At 45.4% G+C, this 22,249-nt stretch overlaps 1 protein-coding gene across 4 annotated transcripts in view; it reads right to left on the minus strand.

Annotated features, from left to right (window-relative positions):
* Nucleotides 1-22,249, minus strand: part of LOC137357138 (calsenilin-like) — a 92,033-nt gene that overhangs the window by 63,784 nt on the left and 6,000 nt on the right. For 3 of the 4 annotated variants that reach the window (XM_068023200.1, XM_068023199.1, XM_068023198.1), the window contains exon 2: nt 18,260-18,428. In XM_068023200.1, coding sequence (XP_067879301.1) covers nt 18,260-18,386 — 127 coding nt within the window. In that variant the 5' untranslated portion in view covers nt 18,387-18,428. Of the gene's footprint in view, nt 1-6,938; nt 7,053-18,259; nt 18,429-22,249 lie in introns of those variants that run through there. The other variant, XM_068023203.1, reaches the window with a different exon arrangement.

The raw sequence follows: 22,249 nt of genomic DNA on the forward strand, positions 1-22,249 counted from the left end.
TGAGAGAAAACATTTCTCCTCATCTCTGTCTTAAATGGGCGACACCTTATTTTTAAACAGTGACTCCTAATTCTAGATGCTCCCACAAGAGGAAACATCCTTTCCACATCCACCCTGTCAAGATCCCTCAGAATCCTATATGTTTCAATCAAGTCGCCTCTTACTCTTCTAAACTCCAGCAGATACAAGCTTAGCCTGTCCAACCTTTCCTCAAAAGACAACCTGCCCGTTGCAGGTATTAGTCTAGTAAACCTTCTCTGAAGTGCTTCCAACACATTTACGTCCTTCCTTAAGTAAGGAGACCAATACTGTTCACTATACTCCAGATGTGGCTCACAAGAAAAACTGAAAGAACTTGCATTTTTATAGCGCCTTTCACAACCCTCAGGACGTCTCAAAGCATTTCATAATCAAGGAAGTGCCTTAGCAGTGTAATTACTGCTGTAATTATAAAGCGATCTCGACATCATTCATTCAACAATCACATTTTAGCTTAGTTTTACTGTGGAGAGAGAGTTTCCCTGAACTTACACTGCATTATCCCTCGACCAGTAGCCACCACAGGAATATCACTTACTGTGCCAGCTGCCGCCTGAATGGAAAGAGGGAAAGAGAGAGAAGCAGAAAAGAAGATGAGAGGGAAGTAGAAGGAGAGGGAGAATCTGAAGAGACAGAAAGAAAGTGTAACAGGAAGTTGACAGACAGGAAGGGATAGTTGCCCTCAGAGATGCTACAGTATTTAGTAAAAATTATCAAAGCACAGCAATAGGCAGATGAGTAACTGTCTGCAACACTAGAACATGTCACAATTCCCCCAACGTTGCTGTTGGACAATCTGCAGTCATTGCCATTGCTCTCCCCAACTCTCATCCTTCGCAAGCAGGTGACACTGTAAGAGCCTTTGACTAGTGGTAGCATTCCTGCCTCTGGGTTGGAAGGTGGCACTAGACAGTCCTAGTGACTGACGCTGTAACTCTGAATTTCAGACTGACATCCAGCGGGTACTATCCAACATCACTGAACTTACTGTTAAAGTAGTTACTGCCTTGACAGTTGTTCTCGAGTCCATGATCACCAGTCTGACTGCTCTACTTTGTTCTTGCAAAATTCTGGGAATCATGCATCATTGCCTCAGACATCTCCAAAAGTCCTTTATGAATGAGGTTTTTTTATTGTTTCATGGGATGTGGGTGTCGTTGGCAAGGTCAGCATTTAGATTAGAGATACAGCACTGAAACAGGCCCTTCGGCCCACCGAGTCTGTGCCGAACATCAACCACCCATTTATACTAATCCTACACTAATCCCATATTCCTACCAAACATCCCCACCTGTCCCTATATTTCCCTACCACCTACCTATACTAGTGACAATTTATAATGGCCAATTTACCTATCAACCTGCAAGTCTTTTGGCTTGTGGGAGGAAACCGGAGCACCCGGAGAAAACCCACGCAGACACAGGGAGAACTTGCAAACTCCACACAGGCAGTACCCGGAATCGAACCCGGGTCCCTGGAGCTGTGAGGCTGCAGTGCTAACCACTGCGCCACTGTGCCGCCCATCCCAAATTGCCCTTTACAACTGAGTGGCTTGAGAGGCCATTTCAGAGGGCTGTTAAGAATCAACCACATTGCTGTGAGTCTGGAGTCACATGTAGGCCAGACCGGGTAAGGATGGCAGATTTCCTTCTCTGAAGTTGCTAGCATACTGCTTCCCGCTAATGCTTTGTTCAGGGTCATTCACATCCTCTTAACTCGCTCTCTGTGCTGCCGTTAATTTTTCGTTCTTTGCCCTAACCGCTGTCACTTTACCCACTCTGTTAATTCATATTAGCGACTTCTGTTACTGAGTGACACTCTTTTCCCGTTTTCACTCTAAATATTACAATCTTAGAATCATATAGCACAGAAGGGGGCCAGTCAGCCCACTGTGCCTGTGCTGGCTCTTTGAAAGAGCTATCCAATTAGTTCCACTCCCCTGTTCTTTCCCCAGAACACTGCAAATTTTTCCTTTTCAAGTATTTATCCAATTTCCCTTTTGAAAGGTACTATTGAACCTGCTTCTACCTCCCTTTCAGGCAGTACGTTCCAGATCAGAACAAGTCATCTCACCTCTGGTCCTTTTGCCAATTATTTTAAATCTCTGTCAAAAGTACAAAGAACAAAGAACAGTACAGCACAGGAACAGGCCATTCGGCCCTCCAAGCCTGCGTCGATCTTGATGCCTGTCTAAACTAAAACCTTCTGCACTTCCGGGGTCCGTATCCCTCTATTCCCATCCTATTTATGTATTTGTCAAGATGCCTCTTAAACATCGTTATCGTACCTGCTTCCACCACCTCCCCCGGCAGCAAGTTCCAGGCACTCACCACCCTCTGTGTAAAGAACTTGCCTCGCACATCCCCTCTAAACTTTGCCCCTCGCACCTTAAACCTATGTCCCCCAGTAACTGACTCTTCCACCCTGAGAAAAAGCTTAAGACTATCCACTCTGTCCATGCCGCTCATAACTTTGTAAACCTCTATCATTTCGCCCTTCCACCTCCGTCGTTCCAGTGAAAACAATCCGAGTTTATCCAATCTCTCCTCATAGCTAATACTCTCTAGACCAGGCAACATCCTGGTAAACCTCTTCTGTACCCTCTCCAAAGCCTCCATGTCCTTCTGGTAGTGTGGCGACCAGAATTGCACGCAATATTCTAAGTGTGGCCTAACTAAGGTTCTGTACAGCGGCAGCATGACTTGCCAATTTTTATACTCTATGCTACGAGCGATGAAGGCAAGCATGCTGTATGCCTTCTTGACTACCTTATCCACCTGTGTTGCCACTTTCAGTGACCTGTGGACCTGTACGCCCAGATCTCTCTGCCTGTCAATACTCCTAAGAGTTCTGCCATTTACTGTATACTTCCCACCTGCATTAGACCTTCCAAAATGCATTACCTCACATTTGTCCGGATTAAACTCCATCTGCCATTTCTCCGCCTAAGTCTCCAACCGATCTATATCCTGCTGTATCTTCTGACAATCCTCGTCACAATCCGTAACTCCACCAACCTTTGTGTCGTCCGCAAACTTACTAATCAGACCAGCTACATTTTCCTCCAAATCATTTATATATACTACAAACAGCCTCTGGTTAATTACTCACCTGCAAGTGGAAACAGTTTCTCCTTATTTACTCTATCAAAACCCTTCATGATTTTGAACACCTCTATTAAATCTCCCCTTAAACTTCTCTGCTCTAAGGAGAAAAGCCCCAGCTTCTCCACATAACTGATACCATTCTAGTTAATCTCTTCTGCATCCTCTCCAAGGCCTTGACATCCTTCCTAAAGTGTGGTGCCCAGACTGGAACATAATACTCCAGCTGAGACCTAACCAGTGATAGAAAGATTTTGCGTAACGTCCTTGCTTTTGTACTCAATACCTCTATTTATAAAGCCCAGGATCCTGCGTGTCTATTTAACAACCTTCTCAACTTGTCCTGCCGCCTTCAAAGATTTGTCAACATACACCTCAGGTCTCTCTGTACCATTTAGTTCATAGCACCTGTCCTCAAGCTTCCTACCAAAATGAATCACTTCATACTTCTCTGCACTAAATTTCTCTGCCACGTGTCTGCCCATTTCACCAGTGAAAAGACCTTCCTTTCGGCCTCACGCCAAGAATGTTTACCACTTCCAGTCTGCTCAGAGTTCAGCTGTTGAATCTCTGCACTTTGATCTTCTCTTTGGCTTTCAAGGAAATCCCGTGTGCTTATAACTTTTCATCTACACGCTATTCCTCCTCCTGCATCCCCAACGTGTTGAAATCAGGCCCTGTGCAATCTCCCCTACCCAATCATTCTTTCCCAGGTTCTTCAAACTATGCAGCTGCCTCAGTCTGAACTTCCTCCATCAATCTCCATCCTGGTATCGCATAATCACGATATCCTGATTCACGTTATCTTCTCTCTTACTCCTCTCCATCCCAGTGGTGTCACTCACGATGAACCTCGACTCCTACTCTTTGGCTTTACAGCAGCGAGCCAGTAGTTCCTACAGTTAACAGACCCCTGTTCACAGAGAAGGTTTACTAGACTAATACCTGGAATGGGCAGGTTGTCTTATGAGGAAAGGTTGGACAGGCTAGGCTTGTGTCCACTAGAGTTTAGAAGAGTGAGATGTGACTTGACTGAAACATATAAGATCCTGAGGGGTCTTGACAGGGTGGATGTGGAAAGGATATTTCCTCTTGCGGGAGAATCTAGAACTAGGAGGTCACTGTTTAAAAACAAAGGGTCGCCCATTTAAGACAACAATGAGGAGACATTTTTTCTCTCAGTGGGTGGTGAGTCTTTGGAACTCTCTTCTTCAAAAGGTCACAAAAGTAGAGTCTTTAAATATTTTTAAGGCAGAGGTAGATAGATTCTTGATAAGCAAGGGGAGGTGAAAGGTTATTGTGGGTAGGCGGGAATATGGAGTTGAGGTTACAATCAGATCCGGCTGAATGGTGGAGCAGGCTTGGGGACACAGTGGCCTAATCCTGCTCCTGATTCGTACGTTCGGATGTTAGGAATGCCTGATCAGGACATGGTAACGATATAATTCGAAACTAAACCTTGTATATTTAATGTTTTAACGACTGGGATATCACACTTCACCTTCCCTCACCGATGTGGGTTCTGCCCCTTTAAAAGCCATCAACATTTGATTAAAATGACCATTTCAAACTCCAGCAGCTCAGGGATTCCCAGTGAAGGCTGTGGGAATAACTTGCCCATGATATAAGCTCAACCGCGTGTCGGTGCACGTCTATGGCCTGTCGCATACTCCCAACAATCAAGCCATTCACGGCGCCTCTAGGAAGGGTGTCAACCTGCTTATGCCTAAGCAGCCAGGATAGGATCCCATTCCATCGCTAGTTAAACAGCAAAGCTCTAGGATGCTTGAGAACTGTTCAGTGGATCAGGAAGCAGAGTTCCTGATGATTTAGTAGAACAGAGAATAAACAGCACAGAAACAGGACATTCAGATTAGCTGGTCTATAACCATGCTTATGCTCCAGTCAAGCCTCCTCCTACACTAATTCACCCCTTCACCATACCTCCATACCCCTCTATTCCCTTCTCCCTCATGTATGCACTAATGGTGCCTGCTTCCGCCACTACATTTGACCGTGAACTCCACATCCTCACCTCTGTCTGCACTCATGGGGAGACTACACAATTAAAGTAGCCAAAACCCGTCTCGTGATGATGCAGTGAATTGTCATTCTGAGTTTGACACTCAGAGCAAAGACCCAGCCACCCTTACGTACCTGACTGCCGGCGTACAGATCTGCTCAGTTTCTGCGGTTCATTGGTCGACAGGCAGCATGTCCCTCTCCAGCTGAACCTGCGCCGAGCCTCCATGGAAAGCATTGCCAAGATTCCCCCCATGGCCGCACAGTGTAACCTTCAGTCTGGCGACCAAAGGAATCAAGACAAGCTGACCTTTATCTGTATCCCTGCAGCAACCCCCTCATCGCTCGCTGATGAATTATCCACCTCTGATCTTGCCCAACCAGTCACAATGCAGAGTTTCTGCCCTTTTCCCCGAAGACATACGAATAACAACTTGCATTCATTCATGAATGTCTCCACAGCGTTTCACAGATAATCTGGTAAAATTGTAGACGGCTTAGTTGTGACCAAGATTAGCCCTCAAGCAACACCAGCAAAAAACAGATTCAGTCCTTCAATTGTCTGTTCGGGGAGTCTTGCTGTGAGCAACTTGACTGTCACGGGACTGTACTTCAGCACTTCAGCAGTGTTCTGAGCATGTGGTAAAATATTGCTTCAACTCCAAGTTTCTCTATTTTTATTGACGGACCATTATCCAATGTTCATCTCCCCTGCCTGTTCTTGGCTGGCTATTATCAATTATTATTTATCCAGTCGTGGCCAGAGAATCACCTGCAATGGCTTCTCTTCCCTCTCCCGTACTCTCTGGTGTCTCCCAAGGATCTAACCTTGGCCCCCTCCTATTTCTCATCTACATGCTGCCCCTCGGTGACAGTGTCCAGTTTTCACACGTACCCAGCTCTACCTCTCCAGCAGCTCTCTCGACCCCTCTGCTGTCTCTGATCTGTCACACTGCTTGACTGACATCCAGTATAGATGCACAGAAATTTCCTTCGAATTAGTATTGTGAAGAACAAAGCCATTGTCTTCAGTGCCTGCTACAAACTCTGTTCCCTAGCCACCCGATTCCATTCCTCTCCCTTGTAACTGTTTGAGGATGAACCAGGGTGTTCACAACCTCGGAGTTGTATTTGATCCCGAGATAAGCTTCTGACAACATATCTGCACCTTTTTCCACCTCCATAACGTTGCCCAACTCCACCTCGCCTCAGCTCATCTGCGACTGAAACCCTCATTCAAGTCTTTGCCACCTCTTGCCTCGACTATTCCAATGCACTCCTTGCCGATCTCCCACATTCTACTCTGCATAAACTCAATCTTATCCAACACTCTGCTGCCTATGTCCTAAACTTTGCACCAGGTCCCGTTCACTCATCACCCCTTTGCTCACTGACCTATAAAGCAATGGGAACACCTCAATTTTAAAATTCCCTTCTGTTTCCCTGTTTGGAATTGCTCCACCATTGCCTTCAACTGCTTGGGCCCCAAACTCTGGAATTCCTTCCTTATAAACCTCTCTGTCTCTCTCTCCATCATTAAGGAGCTCCTTAAAACCTATTTCTTTTGGTCACCTGCCCTAATATCTCCTTACAAGGCTCAGTGTCAAGTTCTGTCTGGTAATACTTCTGTGAAGCACCTTGGGTGCCATATAAATGCAAGTTGTTGTTGTCTCAATCCTGTTATCAATAGTCAATTATTTAGTTCTCGCGTGGCATTACTGACACCTAATTTTTTAATTCTACTATTAACTTTGACCACAATGTCAACCTAACTGTTCGAACACCGGAAATGGGGAGAGATCTCCATGATCGCCACTTGTGCAGGATTATAGGTTTGGTAGTGACAGGGTTAAATCCTCTTCCCATCTTCGTGTGATCCTCCCATCCTTTCAGGTTAAGGTTACTGCTGCATCATTTCTGCCTTTCATGTGATAGTCTACCCTTTTATCTGGAAAATCAAAGCACAACATGAAAGTTGATACAGGAATAGACGGAGACTGAGACATCAGTCTCTGGGACACTGCTTGGCACTCCAACATCACACACCATAACAGCAGTGCTGAGAATGGCTAACACAAACAAACGCTTTGCTAAACTTCACAAGAAGAAATTTGACTACAATGCTGAATCTAAAAGCAAGGATGAACTATACCAGTGGAACTGGTTTGGTTTTAAGCTTCCAACACTGGTACTATTTATGAGAATTTTTAGCAGCAGAAAAATGAGTTCAAACATGCCCATCTTTCATAGAATCCTAAAATGGTTACAGAATAGAAGGAGTTCATTCAGCCCATCGGCTCTGTGCAGGTTCTCTGCAAGAGCAACTCACTTAGTCTCACTCTCCTGCCTTTTTCCCTGTAGCCCTGCAAATGTTTTCTCTTCAGATAATTATCCAATTCTCTTTTGAAGGCCTCAATTGAATCTGCCTCCACCACACTCTCAAGCAGTGCATTCCAGATACTAAATACTTGCTGCGTAACAAAGTTTTTCCTCATGCCGCTGTTGCTTCTTTTGCCAATCATCTTAAATTGGTGTCCTCTAGTTCTCCATCCTTCCGCCAAGGGGAACAGTTTCTCCCTATCTATCTATTTTGACCACTTCTATCAAATCTCCTCCCAATCTTCTCTTTTCTGAGGAGAATAACCCCAGCTCCTCCAATCTATCCATGTAACTGAAGTTCCTTATCCCTTGTAAATCTTTTGTGCACTAATATTGTTATAATTAGCCTTCCCCCAATTTAGCACCTTCACCCGAGGACTACTCTTATCCTTATCCACAAGTACCTTAAAACTTACAGAATTATGGTCACTGTTCCCGAAATGCTTCCCTACTGAAACTTCGACCACCTGGCCGGGCTCATTTCCCCAATACCAAGTCCAATACGGCCCCTTCCCTAGTTGGACTATCTACATATTGTTTCAAGAAGCCCTCCTGGATGCTCCTTACAAATTCTGCCCCATCCAAGCCCCTAGTACTAAGTGAGTTCCAGTCAATATAGGTGAAGTTAAAAATCACCCACCACAACAACCCTGTTGCTTTTACATCTTTCCAAAATCTGTCTACATATCTGCTCCTCTATCTCCCGCTGGCTGTTGGGAGGCCTGTAGTAAACCCCCGACATTGTGACTGCACCCTTCCTATTCCTGAGCTCTACCCATATTGCCTCGCTGCATGACCCCTCCGAGGTGTCCTCCCGCAGTACAGCTGTGATATTCTCCTTAACTAGTAATGCATCTCGCCCGCCCCCTTTACATCCCCCACTATCCCGCCTGAAGCCTAAATCCTGGAACGTTTAGCTGCCAATCCTGTCCTTCCCTCAACTAAGTCTCTGTAATAGCAACAACATCATAGTTCCAAGTACTAATCCAAGCTCTAAGTTCATCTGCCTTACCTGTTATACTTCTCGCATTGAAACAAAAGCACTTCAGACCAACAGTCCCGCTGTGCTCTGCAACATCTCCCTGCCTGCTCTTCCTCTCAGTCTTACTGGCTTTATTCACTAGTTCCCCCTCAGTTATTTGACCTGCTGACCTACTACTCTGGTTCCCACCCCCCTGCCACACTAGTTTAAACCCTCACGAGTGACGCTAGCAAACCTCACAGCCAGGATATTTGTACCCCTCCAGTTTAGATGCAACCCGCCCTTCTTGTACAGGTCCCACCTGTCCCGGAAGAGATCCCAATGATCCAGATATCTGAAACCCTCCTCCTACACCAGCTGCTTAGCCACGTGTTTATTTATTTATTTATTTTTATTTTTTATTTAGAGATACAGCACTGAAACAGGCCCTTCGGCCCACCGAGTCTGTGCCGACCAACAAACCAATTTATACTAATCCTATATTAACCCCATATTCTCGACCACATCCCTACCTACACTCGGGGCAATTTACAATGGCCAATTTATCTATCAACCTGCAAGTCTTTGGCTGCACTATCTTCCTATTTCTAGCCTCACTGGCACGTGGCACAGGGAGTAATCCCGAGATTACAACCCTCGAGGTCCTGTTTTTTTAACTTACTACCTAATCCCCTGAACTCCCCCTGCAGGACCTCGTCACTCTTCCTACCTATGTCGATGGTACCAATGTGTACCACAACCTCTGGCTGTTCATCCTCCCCCTTCAGAATGCCCCCTGCCTGTTCAGAGACATCCTCAGTTTTAGATGTGGAGAATTCATATGGGACAATGGTGTTGAGTCCATTCAAAGCAGTCTAGTTGTGGTCCAGTGCCAGTCTGATAACAGGCCCTGCCTAGCATGACAACACTGGCCTCTAACTCAATTCTCAACCTGATGTTCAGTCCCAAAACACTGCAATGTATTGGGGGCCAGGAGCACTGCAATTATCGAGTGCGCAGGCCTATCAGCAGCTAATACGCTCCAATTGTCTCCAATTCTGGGCATCATACTTCAGGAAGGGCAAGAAGGCTTTGGAGAGGGTCCAGAAGGGATTTGCAAGAATGGTTCCAGTGATGAAGGATTATAGCTATGTGCATAGCTGGGGTTGTTCTCAGAACAGAGAAAATTGAGAGGAGATTTGATACAGATGTTTAAAATGATGAAGGGTTGAGATAGAGTAAATAGAGAGAAACTGTTTCCAATAGCTGAAGGGTCGATAACAAGGAGGCACAGATTTAAGGGGGTTGGCAAAAGAACCAGTGACGACATGAGGGAAAACTTTTTCACGCAACGAGCAGTTAGGATTTGGAATTTACTGCACGTGCTGGATACAGATTCAAGAGTAGCTTTCAAAAGGGAATTGAATAAATTCTTGAAGGAGAAAAAAAATTGCAGGGATATCGTGTAAGAGCAGGGGAGAGGGGCTAACTGGATTGCTCTTTGCAGACTTGATGGGCTGAATGGCCTTCTTCTGTGCGGTTCGATAAGGCCGAAAGAAACTGGCCTGGCATTTCGGCCGAGGCTTTGCAAAAAAGACCATCTCTTGGGCTTTGGCTAGCCTTCCTTGCTCCCACTGCCATTCTTAAGCTGCAGCAGGTAACAGGATGTAGGTGCGCACTACTGTAATTCAAAGGAAAGGTTCCCCTGTGGTTCAGTTCAGCAGCAGCTCTTCACTTGCTGCTGGTCCCCATTATTCCACTCTCCTCACCCACGCTGAGCTTAAGCTAATCAAGCACTGCACACTTTGAGTGTCACAGAAGTACTTTCCTTTTTAAAAAAATCAGTCAGGGGAGATGGGCATCGCTGGCAACGGCAGCATTTGTTACCCATTCCCTAATTGCCCTTGAGAAGGGGGTGGTGAGCCACATTCTTGAACCGCTGCAGTCCGTGTAGTGTAGGTACACCCACAGAGCTGTTCGAGTCATAGAGAGATACAGCACTGAAACGGCCCACCGAGTCTGTGCTGACCATCAACCACCCATTTATACTAATCCTACATTAATCCCATGTCCCCTACCACATCCCCACCTTCCCTCAATTCTCCTACCACCTACCTACACTAGGGGCAATTTACAATGGCCAATTTATCTATCAATCTGCAAGTCTTTGGCTGTGGGAGGAAATTGGAGCACCCGGCGGAAACCCATGCGGTCGTAGGGAGAACTTACAAACTCCGCACAGACAGTACCCAGAACCGAACTCGGGTCGCTGGAGCTGTGAGGCTGCGATGCTAACCACTGCACCACTGTGCCAAGATTTTGACCCAGCAACAGTGAAGGAACGGTGATATAGTTCCAAGTCAGGATGGTGTATGGCTTGGAGGGGAACTTGCAGCTGGTGGTGTTCCCATGCATCTGCTGCCCTTGTCCTTCTAGGTGGTAGAGGTCGTGGGTTTGGAAGGTGCTGTCGAAGGAGCCTTGGCGATTGCTGCAGTGCATCACACAATGAGCAGATGTCACCAGCACTGTATTCTCCACTCAATGTCTACTTCAGCGACTTCCCCATGCAACTTATTTCACAACTCGATCATCTTTTAGTTGAAGAAATCCCAACTGACTTCACTTTTTATCCCTAACGTGTTAATATTGATCTGCTGTTCATTGGTATTTGAACCCTTTTGACAGTTCTTTTGATGGTCCTTCAAACTTCAAGTAGACCCCTTCAGGTCTTTTTTTCCAAAGTAAACAGCCCTAGTTCCTTAGTTTTTCTGATATATCGGGTTTTATCCTGTTTGGTTCTTTGCCTCGATATCTGTGCTGTGGGACAGAAACCAGAATTGCTCCCAGTACTCCACAGCTTTGTTCGGACCTACTTGCACCTTCAAAGAGTTTTAAGGAGCATCTTAAAGGAGGAAAGCAAGGTAGAGAGGCAGAGAGGTGTGGAGAGAGAATTCCAGAGTTTAGAGCCCAGGCAGCTGAAGCCACAATCACCAATGGCGGAGCGATTAAAATCAGGGATCAGTAGAAGGCCAGATTTGGAGGAGCACGGAGAGTTCAGAGGCTAGAGGAGGCTACACAGATAGGGAGGGGCAAGGCCATGGACAGATTTGATAAGAAGGATGAGGATTTTCAAATTGAGGCATTGTCTGCCGAGGAACCAGTGATGGTCCACAAACGCGGAGGTGATGGGTGAATGAGAGCTGCAGCGAATTAGGATACGGGCAGCAGAGTTTCAGATGAGCATGAGTTTGCTGAGAATGAATGATGAGACGCCGGCCAGGAAAGCATTGGAAAAGTCAATTCTAGAGGTAACAAAGGAATGGTTGAGGTTTTCAGCAGCAGATGAACTGAGGCAGGGGCAGAGTCAAGTGATGTTACAGGGGTGGATGATGGCGATGGTACAGATATGTGGTTGGAAACTCATCTTCGGGGTCAAACATAACCCCAAAGTTCATTAGGTGGATAGTATGTTTAGTGAGGTGGTCACACCGCAGGTAATGGCTGCATAGGCAGAAAAGGGATGGGTGACCACCAGACGGAGTAGCAGGCGCAGGCAGGTAGTGCAGGAGTCCCCTGTGGCCATCCCCCTCTCAAACAGATATACCGCTTTGGATACTGTTGGGGGGGATGACCTCCCAGGGGAAAGCAGCAACAGCCAAGTTTGTGGCACCATGGAGGGCTCTGCTGCACAGCAGGGGAGGAAAAGGGGTGGAAGAGCTATATTGATAGGGGATTCTATCGTAAGGAGTGCAGATAGGCGTTTCTGTGGCCGCAAACGAGACTCCAGGATGGTATGTTGCCTCCCTGGTGCTAGGGTCAAGGATGTCTCGGAGCAGCTGCAGGACATTCTGAAAGGGGAGGGTGAGCAGCCAGAGGTCGTGGTCCATACTGGTACTAACGACATAGGCAGGAAGAGAGATGAGGTCCTGCAAAGTGAATATAGGGAGTTAGGCAGAAGGTTAAAAAGCAGGACCTCTTGGGTTGTAATCTCAGAATTACTCCCTATGCCACGTGCTAGTGAGGGTAGGAATAGGAGGATAAGGCAAATGAATGCGTGGCTGAAGAGCTGGTGTAGGCGGGAGGGCTTCAGCTACTTGGATCTTTGGGATCTCTTCTAGTGCAGAGGTGAACTGTACAAGAAGGACGGGTTGCATCTGAACTGGAAGGGGACCAATATCCTTGTGGGGAGGTTCACGAGTACTACTCGGGAGGGTTTAAACTAGTCTTGAAGGGGTTGGGACCCAAAGTAGTAGTCTCTCCGATGAGATAGTGCAGGCAAATGTAGAGGTTAAAGCAAGCAAGTCCAGTAGGCAGGCCGGGCAGGACAGGGAGCGTGGAAGGTCTGGTAGGCTAAACTGCATTTACTTTAATGCAAAAACCTTACAGGTAAGGCAGATGAACTCAGAGCATGGATCGGTACATGGGATTGTGATATTATAGCTATTACGGAAACGTGGTTGAGGGATGGGCAGGACTGGCAGCTCAATGTTCCGGGGTACCAATGCTTCCAGCGTGACAGAGGTGGAAGTAAGAGAGGAGGGGGAGTTGCACTATTGATTAGGGAGGCTATCACGGCAGTACTTAGAGAGGATATCCCGGGGGGAATGTCCAGCGAAGCCATATGGGTAAAACTTAGAAATAAGAAAGGGGTGATCACTTTGATGGGATTATACTGTAGGCCCCCCAATAGTCAGAGGGAATTGGAGGAGCATAGATGTAGGGAAATCACAGATAGCTGTAGGAATTATAGGGTTGTAATGGTAGATTTTAACTTCCCTAATATTAGATTAGATTAGAGATACAGCACTGAAACAAGCCCTTCGGCCCGAGTCTGTGCCGAACATCAACCACCCATTTATACTAATCCTATATACCTACCAAACATCCCCACCTGTCCCTATATTTCCCTACCACCTACCTATACTAGTGACAATTTATAATGGCCAATTAACCTGTCAATCTGCAAGTCTTTTGGCTTGTGGGAGGAAACCGGAGCACCCGGAGAAAACCCACGCAGACACAGGGAGAACTTGCAAACTCCGCACAGGCAGTACCCGGAATCGAACCCTGGGTCCCTGGAGCTGTGAGGCTGCAGTGCTAACCACTGCGCCACTGTGTCGCCCATATTGACTGGAACTGCCTTCGTGCTAAGGGATCAGATGGGGAAGAATTTGTTAAGTGTGTCCAGGATAGTTTTCTGAAGCAGTATGTGGATAGAGAAGGGGCTACACTCGACCTCCTCTTAGGAAATGAGCTGGGCAGGTGGTTGATGTGTCAGTGGGGAAGCACTTTGAAGCACTTAGCTTCAAGATAGTTATGGAAAAGGATAGGACTGGTCCTCAGGTTGCAGTCCTAAATTGGGAGAAGGCTAATTTCAATGGCATCAGACAGGAACTCTCAAAAGTTGACTGGGAGAGGCTGTTTACAGGTAAAGGGACGTCTGGCAAGTGGGAGGCTTTTAAAAGTGAGATAGGACGAGTTCAGGGCCCACATATTCCTGTTAGACGGAAGGGCAGGGCTGGCAAGTTTAGGGAACCTTGGTTGACGAGGGATATTGAGGGTCTGGTCAGGACAAAGAAGGAGGCATATGTCAGGTATATGGGCAGCTGGGATCAAGCGAGTCCCTCGAGGAGTATAAGGGATGTAGGAGTACAGTTGAGAAGGAAATTAGGAGGGTGAAAAGGGGCCATAAGATTTCCCTGGCAGATAAGATAAGGAGAATCCTAAAAGATTCTATAAGTATATTAAGAGTAAAAGGGTAGCTAGGGAGAGAGTAGGTCCCCTTGAGGATCAGTGTGGTAATCTATGTGTAGAGCCACGGGAAATGGGCGAGGTCTTTAATGAATACTTCTGGTCTGTATTTACTGTGGAGAAGGTCATGGAAGCTAATGAGTTCAAGGGAGGGAACAGCGATATCCTGGAGCATATCAACATTACAAAGGAGGAGGTGTTGGAGATTTTGAAGCGCATTAAGGCGGATAAATCCCCAGGGCCTGACCAGGTGTATCCTAGGATGCTATGGGAAGCAAGGGAGGAGATTGCTGGGGCCCTGGCAGAGATTTTTGTTTCATCGTCAGCCGTGGGTGAGGTACCGGAAGACTGGAAGATAGCTAATGTTGTGCCTCTATTTAAGAATGGCAGCAGGGATAAGCCAGGGAACAGCAGGCCGGTGAGCCTTACATTAGTGGTGGGAAAGTTATTGGAAGGGATTCTGAGAGACAGGATTTATATGCATTTGGAAAGGCATGGTCTGATTAGAGATAGTCAGCATGGTTTGTGCTTGGGAAATCATGTCTCACGAATTTGATTGAGTTTTTCGAGGAGGTGACCAAGAGGATTGATGAAGGCAGGGCGATGGACGTTGTCGACATGGACTTTAGCAAGGCCTTTGACAAGGTCCCGCATGGTAGGCTGGTCCAGAAGGTTCGAACTCATGGAATCCAGGGTGAGCAAGCAAATTGGATACAAAATTGGCTTGGTGATAGGAGGCGGAGGGTGGTAGTGGAGGGTTGTTTTTCAGATTGGAGGCCGGTGACAAGTGGTATGCCTCAGGAATCGGTGCTGGGCCCTCTGTTGTTTGTCATATATATTAATGACTTGGATGTGAATGTAGGGGGCATAATTAATAAGTTTGCAGATGACACCAACATTGGTGGTATAGTGGACAGTGAAGACGGTTGTCTAAGGTTACAACAGGATATAGATAAACTGGGAAAGTGGGCAAGGGATTGGCAAATGGAATTTAACGCAGACAAGTGTGAAGTAATGCATTTTGGGAAGTTAAACCAGGGCAGGACATATACAGTGAATGGCAGGGCTCTGGGGAGTGTTGTTGAGCAGAGACACCTTGGGGTGCAAGTACATAGTTCCCTGAAAGTGGCAACACAGGTAGACAGGCTGGTGAGGAAGGCGTATGGCATGCTTGCCTTCATCGGCTGAGGCATTGAGTACAAGAGATGGGACGTCATGTTACAGTTGTACATAACTGTTGGTTAGACCGCATTTGGAGTACAGTGTGCAGTTCTGGTTGCCGCACTACAGGAAAGATGTGATTAAGCTAGAGAGGGTGCAGAAAAGATTCACAAGGATGTTGCCTGGTTTGGAGGGCTTGAGTTATAAAGAGAGATTGGATAGGCTGGGTCTGTTTTCCCTGGAGTGAAGGAGGCTGAGAGGGGACATGATAGAAGTATATAAAATTATGAGAGGCATGGATAGGGTACATAGCCAGAGTCTGCTTCCCATGGTAGAGGTGACTAAAACTAGAGGGCATAGATTTAAGGCGAGAGGGTGGAGGTTTGACGGGGATCAAAGGGGTAAACCTTTCGCACAAAGAATAGTGGGTATCTGGAATGAGCTGCCTGAGGAGGTGGTGGAGGCAGGAACAGTGGCGACATTTAAGAGGCATCTGGACAGGTACTTGAATGAGCAAGGCATAGAGGGATATGGAATTAATACAGGCAGGTGGGATTAGTATAGATAGACATTCTGGTCAGCATGGATGCGGTGGGCCGAAGGGCCTGTTTCTATGCTGTACGGCTCTATGACTCTATTACCAGGGGAACAGGGTTTGTGGATATTCTGTTGCAGGACATTTCTGCTCATCCAACATTGGATATTGGACAAGCAGAGTGACAAATCAGAGACAGTTGAGGGGTCCAAGGTGATGGTGGGGAAATGGAGCTGGGCGTCATTGTGCAGGGCATTGGTGAGACCACATCTAGAGCACTGTGTACAGTTTTGGTCTCCTCACTTAAAAAAGGATATAATCGCATTGGAAGCAATTCAGAGATGGTTCACTCAACTGATTTCTGGGATGAGAGGTGATCTTATTGAAACATTTCAGATCCCAAAGGGACTTGACAGGGTGGATGTCGAAATGATGTTGCTCCTTGTGGGAGAGACAAAAACTCGGAGGCACAGTTTAAAAATAAGGGGCCTCCCACTTAAGACAAAGATGAGGAGAACATTTTTCTCTCAGAGGGTCGTGAGTCTGTGGAACTCTTTTCCCTGGAGAGTAGTGGAGGCAGAGTCATTGAATGTTTTTAAAACTTTGGAGTGGAAATGGAGGTTGGGAATGGGGCACAGTGAAGGAAGTTGTCTGGCCAACAGTTTGGTTGGAATATAGGATCGAGGTTGCATGAGGTGGGCCTCATGGATAAGATGAGCTCAGAGAGAGCATTCTAGGAGATGGGATAGACTCATCGCCTTTTCTAGATTTCTAACCCATCTATGTCGTGCCTTCTGACCTTGTGGACTAATTACTTGAGTAACATGATATCGAAACCTAAATCCATCAGAATTTCCATCGGAAGCCGCGTCTGCCGTTTCCTTGAAGAATCCTTGATGCTGTTGAAGCTCAGACAGATTTCTGGTTTCAGAGTGTGCGGGTCATCTTTACAAGCTGTGGGGAAACGACCATCACTGAACAACACAGGAAAAAGCATGGGATGGACAGGGCTTAACTTCTCAGGGTAGAATGATGTGGCCTTCAGAGCAACTTCTGCTGAATGGGTAGTTCTACTGATTTTGAGAACTGCATTTCTGCAACATTTTCCGACATTACAAGAGTGACTATATTTCTAAAGTGCTTTCTTTGGTACAAAGTGCTTTGGGATCTCCTGATGTTGCAAAAGGCGCTTTCAGAATGCATAATATCATAGAATGGGACAGCACAGAAGGAGGCCATTTGGCCCATCGTGCCTGTGCCGGCTCTTTGAAAGAGGTACCCAATGAGGTCCAGTCCCTCTGCACTTTCCCCATCACCCTGCAAATGTTTCCTTTTCGAGTATTCCCTTTTGAAAGTTCCTATTGTATATGTATGTATAGAGATATAGCACTGAAACAGGCCCTTCGGCCCACCGAGTCTGTGCCGACCATCAACCACCCATTTATACTAATTCTACACTAATTCCATATTCCTACCACATCCCCACCTGTCCCTATATTTCCCTACCACCTACCTATACTAGGGGCCATTTATAATGGCCAATTTACCTATCAACCTGCAAGTCTTTGGCATGTGGGAGGAAACCGGAGCACCCGGAGAAAACCCACACAGACACAGGGAGAACTTGCAAACTCCACACAGGTGGTACCCAGAATTGAACCCAGGTCGCTGGAGCTGTGAGGCTGCGGTGCTAACCACTGCGCCACTGTCCTTTCAGGCAGCGCATTCCAGATCACAATAACTCGCTGCGTAAAAGACATTTCCCCTCATCTCCCCTCTGGTACTTTTGCCAAGTACCTTAAATTTAAAAATGGGACATGTTGTTGAAGCTTTTCCTCTTGCACTCATCAGGACAATCCGCAAGAATACCCAATGTAAGGGAAAACAACAACTTATACTGCATGAGTGCTGATTGGTTCTCATGCAGCATAAGTTGTAGTTTTCCCTTATATTGGTTATTCTTGCAGATTGTCCTGATGAGTGCAAGATGAAAAGCTGCGACAACATGTCTCTATTTTCAGCAAAACTCAATTTCTGTACTACTAAACGACTACCTTAAATCTGTCCCCTCTGGTGACCGACCCTCCTGCCACTGGAAACAATTTCTCCTTACTTACTCCATCAAAACCATTCATGATTTTGAACACCTCCATTAAATCTCCGCTTAACCTTCTCAGCTGTAAGAACAGTGCCAGCTTCTCTAGTATCTCCCCAAAGTTCTTTCTTAATGATAGGCCTGTATATTCAACACTGTTTCATTTGTGATTGTACTTCATGCTCTGCTGTGGTGGGGGGTCAAATTATTACCTGTTCCCTGTGGAACGCCATGACTGATAATCCATTTTAACAGGCAGCATTTCAGCAGTGCCTTCCTGGAGAGACGTGGCTGTTGCCAGTTTGCAGTCTCCTTCTTCAGCCCTGCTTCTGGCGTCATGACAGAATTTCGAACCTGGCCGTCTTTGAACTCAGTCCTTTCCTGCAAACAGCAACACAAACAGTCTGCATCAATGGACCTCATATCTTGGATCCTGTGTACAACAGAGATGATTTTCCTGTACTGGCATAGGTCCATTCTAAATGGCTAAGACCTACTGTCAGCTATGGTGCAGTGGGTAACACTCTTTCCCCCAGGGCATTAGGTTTATGTGTTCAATTCTTACTCCAAAGACTTAAGCACAAAAGCTAAGCTGATGCTTCTAGTACAGCAATGAGAAATTAGTATATTGTTAAGAGGTGCCAATTTTCAGATAGGATGTTAAACTAAGACTCTGTTTGCCCTCATGTAAAAGATCCCACAGTCCTATTTTGTAGCAGAGCTTGGGAGTTTGCCCTGGTCGAAATCTATCCTTCAATGAGCATCACTAAAACAGATCAAGTCAATATCACATTGCTGTTTGTGGGAGCTTACTGTGCACAAATTAGCTGCTGCCTTTCCTATATTGCAATGGTGTCTATTCTTCAAAAGTGCTCCATTGGCTGATGCTATATAAATGTAAATTTTTCTTTCCAGTCTTGTAATTGGCTCATATTTCTGGGTTAGCTCCTTATCACCATTAGCCTGAGCCACTGACTCCATCCTTTTCCCTGTCTGAGGCTTAACAGACTATTTGCAACCTTGGTGTCATACTTGACATTTTCCACAATGGCTAATTGGATTGTAGTTTTCTATCTCTTTTTTTCTTTGCTTCCAACTTTCATTTTTAGGAAACCATCCTCTGCTACAATATAATATTCCAGAAAGCCACTTGGTGAAGGATAGAACTGGAGTCAGTCTTTGCACACTTTTGTAAGTATTCATTTGCCAAGTTTCACATTACAAGCATACACCTCCTAACCCAATGCCAACAGTTTCAGTCTGTGTCTATTTATTGGGGCTCAAGTGAATCCCCAGTTCATGGCCATCATCTGTATACAATTAAAGACAATTAATATAATGCCCTGTAGACTGATGCCTGCATGATCTGTGTACCTGGACCCCTAAGACTCTTTGGACTTCACACTGTTCCTAGTTTTCCACCATTTAGAAAGTACTCTGTTCCATCCTTATTCAGTCCAAAGTGGATGACCTCACATTTGCCTACATTGAAACCCATTTTCCAAGGTGTCCATTCACTTAATCCATAACTATTTTGATAATTTTATGCTTTCATCCACACTACTTACAATGCGGTCTATCTTTGTGTCATTGGCAGACTTTCTATCTCATCAAAGTCGTTAACAAATACGGTGAATAGTTGAGGCCCCAATACAGATCATTGCGGAACGTCACTACTCCCATCCTGCCAATGAGAGTACCTGCCCATGATCCCTACTCTCTGTCTCCTGCCGCACAGCTAATTTTGTAACCAGGTCAATAATTTACCTTTGATTCCATGACCTTCAACTTTAGTTAACAGTCTCTTATGAAGGACTTTATCAAATGCCTTCTGGAAGTCCATATAAACAACATCTATAGACAAAGAACAAAGAACAGTACAGCACAGGAGCAGGCCATTCGGCCCTCCAAGCCTGCGCCGATCTTGATGCCTGCCGAAACTAACACCTTCTGCACTTCCGGGGCCCATATCCCTCTATTCCCTTCCTATTCATATATTTGTCAAGATGACTCTTAAACGTCGCTATCATATCTGCTTCCACCACCTCCCCTAGCAGCAAGTTCCAGGCACTCACCACCCTCTGTGTAAAAAACTTGCCGCGCACATCTCCTCTAAACTTTGCCCCTTGCACCTTAAACCTACGTCCCCTAGTAACTGACTCTTCCACCCTGGGAAAAAGCATTCACTCTGTCCATGCCGCTCATAACTTTGTAAACCTCTATCATGTCACCCCTCCACCTCTGTCGTTCCAGTGAAAACAATCCAAGTTTTTCCAACCTCTCCTCATAGCTAATGCCCTCCAGACCAGGCAACATCCTGGTAAACCTCCTCTGTACCCTCTCCAAAGCCTCCACATCCTTCTGGTAGTGTGGCCTAACTAAGGTTCTGTACAGCTGCAACATGACTTGCCAATTTTTATACTCTATGCCCCGACCGATGAAGGCAAGCATGCCGAATGCCTTCTTGACTACCTTATCCACCTGCATTGCCACTTTCAGTGACATTCCCATGTCCACTACTTTAGTGGCCTCTTCAAACAATTCAATCAGGTTCATCAGGCATGACCTACCCTTTACAAATCCATGCTGACTGTTGGGGAATCAGCTGAAAATTTTCAAGGTGTTCATTCACCCAATCTTTAATTATATTCTCTAGTAATTTCCCAACAACAGATGGTCTATAATTTCCTTAATTCCCCATCTTAACTTTCTTAAGTAGTGGAGTGACATACACAATTTTCCAAGCTAAAGTAACACTTCCTGAATTGAGAGAACTTTGGAAGATTATAGTTGAAGCATCTACAATGTTCTCACCTACTTCCTTTAAAACCCTGGGATGGAAACTATCTGGTCCTGGTGAGTTGTCACTCTTTGGTGCCATTAATTTCTTCATTACTGTTATTTTGCTTATGTTAATTTCAGTGATTCCCTGTCCGTGATTCAATGTTAGTTTCCTTAGGATGTCTGACATGATGATCTCTTCATCTACTGTAAATATTGCCACAAAGTAATTGTTCAACATGTCCGCCCTTTCCTTATTTTCATTGACAATATCACCCATCAGTTTTCAAGAGGCCCACATTGCTCCCAACCACCATCTTTTTCTGAATATAACTGTAAAAATTGTTTGTGTTGATTTCTATATCCCTTGCAAATTCCTTTTCTTTCTCTATTTTTTGTATTACTTACGATTTGTTTTGTCACCCTTTACTGTTATTAGTGTCTTTCCCATTCGCCAGTATCTGTACTAGTTTTTGCATTTTTGTATGCTTTTTCTTTCAGTTTTATGCTTAGCTCTTTTGTTGTCCGGCTTTATCTTTTTTGGGAAGTAGAGATTTTTCCCCTTAAGAGTATAAACGGGTTTAGTATCATATTAAAGTCCTTTTTGAACAACTCCCACTGACGTTCTGTCATTTTACCCATTAACAGATTTGTCCAGTTTTTTTGTGGATGGTCTTTGTCTCGTCCCATTCAAGTCAGCCTTATCTAAATCTAGAATCTTCGTAGCTGTTTTGCGTTTCTCCCTTTGAAATACTATGTTGAACTCAATCATATTATGATCATTATAAGAACAGTCTTTGGCTGTTCTGGCTCATTACTAAATTTATTATGGCATGTCCCCTTATTGGTTCTACAACACATAGTTGCAGAAAACTATCTCAGACATACTCAAGAAATTCACTGCCTTTCTGGCACTTGCTAGTTTGCTTGTCCCAATCTATATGTAAGTTATTAAAACCACTCTGCCTTTGCTACAGGTATGGTTGCTAAATTTGCTAATGACACAAAGATAAGTAGGAAATTAACTTGTGAAAAGGACATAAGGAGGCTATAAAGGGATATAGATAGGTTAAGTGAGTGGGCAAAGATCTGGCAAATGGAGTATAATGTGGGAAAGTGTGAAATTGTCCATTTTGGCAGGAAGAATAAAAAAGCATATTATCTAAATGGTGGGAGATTGCAGAGCTCTGAGATGCAGAGGGATCTGGGGTGTCCTAGTGCATGAATCGCGAAAGGTTAGTATGCAGGTACAGCAAGTAATGAGGAAAGCTAATAGAATGTTATCGGTTATCGTGAAGGGAATTGAATACAAAAGTAGGGAGGTTATGCTTCAGTTATAGAGAACAGGAGTACTTCGTACAGTACTGGTTTCTTTATTTAAGGAAGGATGTAAATGCATTGGAGGCAGTACAGAGAAGGTT

This window comes from Heterodontus francisci, chromosome 47 (genome assembly GCF_036365525.1).
Source record: "Heterodontus francisci isolate sHetFra1 chromosome 47, sHetFra1.hap1, whole genome shotgun sequence".
Classification (NCBI taxonomy): Eukaryota; Metazoa; Chordata; class Chondrichthyes; order Heterodontiformes; family Heterodontidae; genus Heterodontus; species Heterodontus francisci.